Source organism: Mus caroli, chromosome 10 (assembly GCF_900094665.2).
Source record: "Mus caroli chromosome 10, CAROLI_EIJ_v1.1, whole genome shotgun sequence".
Classification (NCBI taxonomy): domain Eukaryota; kingdom Metazoa; phylum Chordata; class Mammalia; order Rodentia; family Muridae; genus Mus; species Mus caroli.
In genome coordinates this window covers 3,714,768-3,720,767 of record NC_034579.1, presented here as the reverse complement: position 1 = coordinate 3,720,767, position 6,000 = coordinate 3,714,768, and the positions used below count along the sequence as shown (strand labels likewise).

Here is a 6,000-nt window from a genome sequence, read left to right as displayed (position 1 = left end):
CTACACACAGTACACACAATGTGTGAGGTACACACAATACACACAATGTATGAGGCTACACACAGTACACACAATGTGTGAGGTACACACAGTACATACAATGTATGAGGCTACACACAGTACACACAATGTGTGAGGTACACACAGTACACACAATGTGTGAGGTACACACAATACACACAATGTGTGAGGTACACACAGTACACACAATGTGTGAGGTACACACAGTACATACAATGTATGAGGCTACACACAGTACACACAATGTGTGAGGTACACGCAGTTAGCCAGCTGAGGAGAGAGAGAGAAGATGGATGGCATCTGTGGCTGCAGGAAGCTTCCTGAGAAGATGGCATTGACATGGCTGATCTGTGAAGTTGTACTCCCCTGGCAGGATGGGCCTGTTGCAGGACCTCAGTTTGGAGCATTTTTTTTGTAGTAGAGAGTTATTGATCACTATGCACCGATGATCGAAAATGTAGCCAGCCCCCTTTCTCCTGCAAGGCACAGGCCCAGTTTGGCTGTGTCTTCTGCAGTGTCCTTCTTACTGGGGCCTTGTGGCACATGGTGAATGATGGAGAGTGATTTATAAAGTGCATTTCAGTGGGGAGATAGGCAGCTGTCACCACAGGTCAGCCCGGGCCCTGGAGATGTCATTTAAGAGTCACGAGCCTTCACTTTCTTATCTGTGAAATGAGAACACTAGCTTTCACCTTATCAGATGGCTGGGTAGAAAATCTAGAGTTCCCCTCCCCGTCCCACTTTTGAGTAAGAAGAAAGGCAGTATAAAAACAAGTCGTGAAATGGCAGGTGTGGTGATGTATTTAATCCCAGTGTGTGGGAGGCAGAGGCAGGCAGATTTTTGTGAATTAAGGTCAGCTTAATCTACATTGTTTGTGTCAAGGCAGCCAGGGCTACATAGGAGGCTTTTTTTAAGATGTGAAGAAAAATGGCAATTAAAAATTTCAAGTGATCATATATACCTGTGTACATATGTATGTGTATACACACACACACACACACACATACACATACACATATGCATGCACCAGAGCAACCAGCTTAGTGAATGCGTTCAGTGTCATTTCCAGTGCCGTGTGATGGCCACTGCAAGATGAACTGTTTCAGAAACTGCACCCTTTCTCATAATTGATCTTTGTCCTTTCCTGGGGACATGAAGGACTGGGAGTCATCTTCCTCTTCAGTGACAGGAGCCCGTTTCACCAGAGCCTTCCTCTCAGGCCCCTGCTTACGAGAGACACATCTGCTTTTCCCCTCCTCTTTACATCTGCATGCCAGCCTTATCTTTCAGCTTTTTCTTAGCATGTGCCCTGCATCCCTTCCTGCAGTAGTGAAGAGGGATGCCCTCTGCTGCTTTTCTCCCCCTGCAATGGTTCTGTGTGTTCCTGTGCACTTCCGAGGCTACTTCTGTAGTCAACACCAAGCACTGAGCACAAGGGTCAGTCTTCAGGCCCAGTCTTGAGGGTTTAAGATGAGAAGAAGGAAACAAAGGCAGGAAGGGGTTGTGACCTACATTTCCCATTGGATTCACCTCTATAATGGCATGACGACTTCAAGTATAATGGTACAAGAACAAAGAGGCACTGACAGGGCCGAGTTCCTGGCTGAGAGGAAATAGAAAGGGGCAGTATTTGAGGGAGAAGAGGAACAGCAGGATGGAGCGAAGGGAGACACCATCACTAACTGGGAATTGCATGTCGTGTTGAGCTCCCGACAGTTTCTAGGATGCTGACTGTGCCACCTTATTTACTGGCAGGAAAGAGAGGCAGAGGGTTGAGTAGGCAGGCTGTAAAGGCTGCACCATTCCTGAGGTGGCAGACTGAGGACAGGGCAGTGGAGACCTGCCTGGGGCAAGCTGCTAGTTGCCTTGGGTGGCCCTGACTGCGGATCCAGGTGACCCAGGGCTGACATGAAGCTTCTGTTTCAGTGTGTGATTCATGAGGGGGTAGTGACTTGTTCAGGAAAGTTTTCTTCCTTTTCGTCATTACCACACCACATAATGTGAGGTCATGCCTGCAGCTGTTTCCTTTCGGGGTGTGGAGGAATGGGTGTGGGAAGCCATCTTGCTCTTGGTAGAAAGTTGTGAGTGAGTCCTCGTACACTCTGGCCTGACAGTTTGCGGTTCTCACTTGGGCCTGTTGGCCTTCATGGCAGGAAGCCCAGTCGGACTGATGAATTCCAAAGAATCAAGTTGTCAGAACCAATAGGTCATACCTCAGCCTTGACTCCAGTGGCCTCTGACTGGGTAACAGTGTCCAGGAAAGCCTGTCCAGCGTTGTTCATCTGTAATTTATAAAGAGCACAGACATAGGTTGTTGGCTCTGTTTGCCATCGTACACCTTGTGAAAGGATGGAGTTCAGAGTTGCTGCTTACGCACCGGCTCTCTGGCGAGAGCGGATGACCTGCTGTGGAAATGGATGCTTTGCTTCCTGTGCACGAAAGCCCAGGTAGAAGAACACCACCGAGCTGCAGGTGCTCGTGGCTTACAACGTCGCTCATGGACCTTGGGTTTCCCTCAGAGTCGCCCTGGTGGGAAGGTTTATTTCTAAAGTTCTTAAAAATTGTTTTTTCTCCCTAGACTGCTCTTTTCTTGAGAGCAAGCATCAGTTTTGGGAGTATCCGTAGAATAGCTGTTATTGTATCTTCTACTTTTATCTGGTAAAAGGAAAACTAAAATTCTAAGGAGACAAGGAAATGTGATTCTGAAATCATACAGGATTAAAACCCAGTAGCTGCCCTCGAGATTTATAGTTGGGGAAAATGACCTAGACATGACATTTCTACCTGAATGAAAAACATCATCTGATGAACTCAGAACTGATTTGTATTTTTTCATACACCTGGAATTCTCAAGATTAGCTCAGTTCGGTGTTATACTCAGTGGTGCAGATAAACCCTAAGGAAAGCCGTTCTCTGCGCAGAGAGACTCTTTAGCTGTTAAGGGCACCTGTGTGATTCCTACCATCATCTTGGCTCACAGGCATCCACGACTCTAGTTCCAAGGGATTTAGTGTCGCCTTCTGCTCTCTAAGGGCACCAGGACACCCGGTGGGCACAGACATCTGTGCATCCAATGCACTCACGTGTATAATAAAACAAGTAAATCTGATTTTAAAAATTAACCAAAAAAAAAAAAAGTAACCAAGAAGAAACTGGCTTCTCATATCTCCTTTCGTGCACCCTGCGGTTCGGGTTGAGAGCCCCCAGTGCAGATGGGTCTAGAAGGCTACCTGTGGAAGTTTCCCGTTGGCAGTTTCGTTTTGATGCCTTCTAGAGTGGACCGTGATGACTCCTATAATCAACTAACCCTGCTGGCACGGGGCTCCGAGTCTTTTGTTCTTTAGCTGAGAAAACAATGCTTCACATTCCATCCCTTTATTTAATGTCATCAATAGCATATCTCAAGTCCAGTTTTTGGCAGCGTCTTAATGAATGTTTTGTTAAACTTTTTCGTCTTTTAAGGACTGAAGTATGTGATTTAATCTCACTAGTGCTTAAAATAAACTTTTGCAGCTGAGTTTACCCAAGGCCTTATTTGAAAGCTATTCTTATAGACAGGCCTTGAGCTAAAGGACTCCCGGCTTGTTGGCCCACAGCTGGCTGAGCCTGGGGTCATGTTGGGAACCATAGACAGGATTTTTGTATTTGCCATTTTTCACTCTACAGACTGGCCAGTAGGTAGATTTCAAGTCTCTGGTTTTGTGTGGTGACAAGACTAGACCCAGGGCCTCGCCTTGTGCACACCAGGCAAGGACTTCACCCCTGAGGTGCATGTTCCTAGAGTCAGTGTAGTTTTTGGTTTATAAGTAGGTGTTCACATTAGAGAATCAGTCCGACGGATCCTTGGGTGAGCTCCATCAGTTAGAAGACACCAGAGCCTTGGGAGAAGAGAAATGTCGGCTCCACTTTCACTCTGAGCCCACATCTATATCCACGCCTGCCAGGACTGCTCAGGCTCAGTACTTGGTGTGGCAAGAGATGTCAGGAACCTTGTGATTTCTAGAAAGATCGGACCCAATTTTTCTTCTTTCTCAAAAGATTTTATTTTTATTTCTTAGCATTTTATACTCTGCTACTATATTTACAACATTTTTATCCCCCCATCTGCCCAATACAAGCCTGCCCATATCTCCCCTACTATGTCTCAAATTAATGACCTTTCCTTCTCACACACCACACACATACACACACACACACACACATCCATCTATACATATACACACACACATACACACACACATCCATCTATACATACATACACACACACACACATCCATCTATACACACACACACACACACACACATCCATCTATATATACACACACACACATCCATCTATACACACACACATCCACCTATACATATATACACACATCCATCTATACATATACACACACATACACACACACACACACATCCATCTATACATATACACACACATACACACACACATCCATCTATATATATATACACACACATACACACACACATCCATCTATACATATACACACACACATCCATCTATACATATGCACAAATATCCACCCATCTATCTATACATAAATACACACATTCATTTGTACACACATCCATCTACATACACACACACACACACACACATATAAACATATACACTTATACACACCCACACACACCCCACTGAACCCCCCTAGTCCGGCATATAAGTATATGCTTTCACAACTGGCCTTCCCTGGAAGAAACAGGTCTTTTCTCTCTCCCTCAGCAGCCACTGATTGCCTGTAGCTCTTCTCCTTGGGGAGTTGGGGAGGGTGACGTTTGTCCTGTCTGTGTTGTCTTGTCAGTTAGTGTGCCATTATGTAGGTCTTGTTCAGACAACCATATTGTTATGATTCCTGGGGGCTGTTTCCCTGTCATGTCTAGAAAACATTATTTAGCAGCAGGGATCCTGGTCCAGTGGCTCTTAACATCTTTCTGCCCCCTCTTTCTGGATTTTTCCCCTGAGGCTAAGAGGTGTAGGTTTGTGTTGTAGATACATCAGTAGAGGCTAGGCACCTCCCTGTTGTGACCAGTTGTGCTAAACCAATTTTTAAAAAGCTTTTTATTCTTACACTTATCTTCCTTTTTTATTATGTATTTAGCCCCATAAATTATTGTTTCTTCTTCTTCTTTAGGATTGCCTCATAGCAGAAATGGAGGATAACGTTTTAAATGTGGTAAGTCTTTTTCTAGAAGTTACTATACAACTCATTTTTCAGAGGCGATAAGAATCATATTCATTACATGCACTGTGGCTAAGTATATCAAGATGAACTTTGAAACATTGGCTTCTGGGATTTGACTCTTAATTTAGATGGAAGAGTAAAGGTTGTTTAATGATACTTCTGCTTATAAAAATTCCTGTACTTATTGGCCGTGTCTGATTTTACTATTGTTGTTTTCTTTTTTTTTTTTTTTTATTTTTATTTTTTGTATTTTTTCCCTTCTGGAAAATTCATCAGGGTGCAACTATGCCCCAACTGCTTAGTCTGCAAATCAGGGTGAGAATGATGTGCGCGCTTCACTGCAGAACTATTTCAAGTAAAAAGAAAAACCTTGGCAAGAACTTTGAGATAGGGGAGGGGCATGTCCTATAACTATGTAAAGAACATTCTGGAAGGATTCATCATCACTTCCTCCTTTTGACACAAGCGGCCTGTGCCCTTTTGATAAAACCCTCCTCCTGTTTGGTTAAGGAATTTGGCAATGAAACTGCTATAAATATATTTTCCATAAATAGGGAAGCTAGGCAGAACTGGAGGACTGCGAGAAGGGGCATGCTGTGGATACCCCCCCCCCCTTGGAAAGCAGAGTCACGCTTCAGAATTTCCAGATGCTTGTGGTCATTTGATGTTTGGAAGGGTGGATGCTCTGATTGCAAGAATCCGGGCACTCTTCTGGTGGTCTTTGTAGGACAGCCCCTTCCTGTGGGTACTCTCCTGTCTCTGCAGAGCTTCAGT

General features: G+C 44.5%; 1 protein-coding gene across 3 annotated transcripts in view; it reads left to right on the top strand.

Moving 5' to 3' along the window:
• Positions 1-6,000, top strand: part of Cnksr3 (CNKSR family member 3) — a 94,729-nt gene that overhangs the window by 66,060 nt on the left and 22,669 nt on the right. For all 3 annotated transcript variants that reach the window (XM_021174253.1, XM_029482786.1, XM_029482785.1), the window contains exon 5: positions 5,176-5,217. In XM_021174253.1, the coding sequence (XP_021029912.1) occupies positions 5,176-5,217 (42 nt within the window). The remainder of the gene's footprint in view (positions 1-5,175; positions 5,218-6,000) is intronic.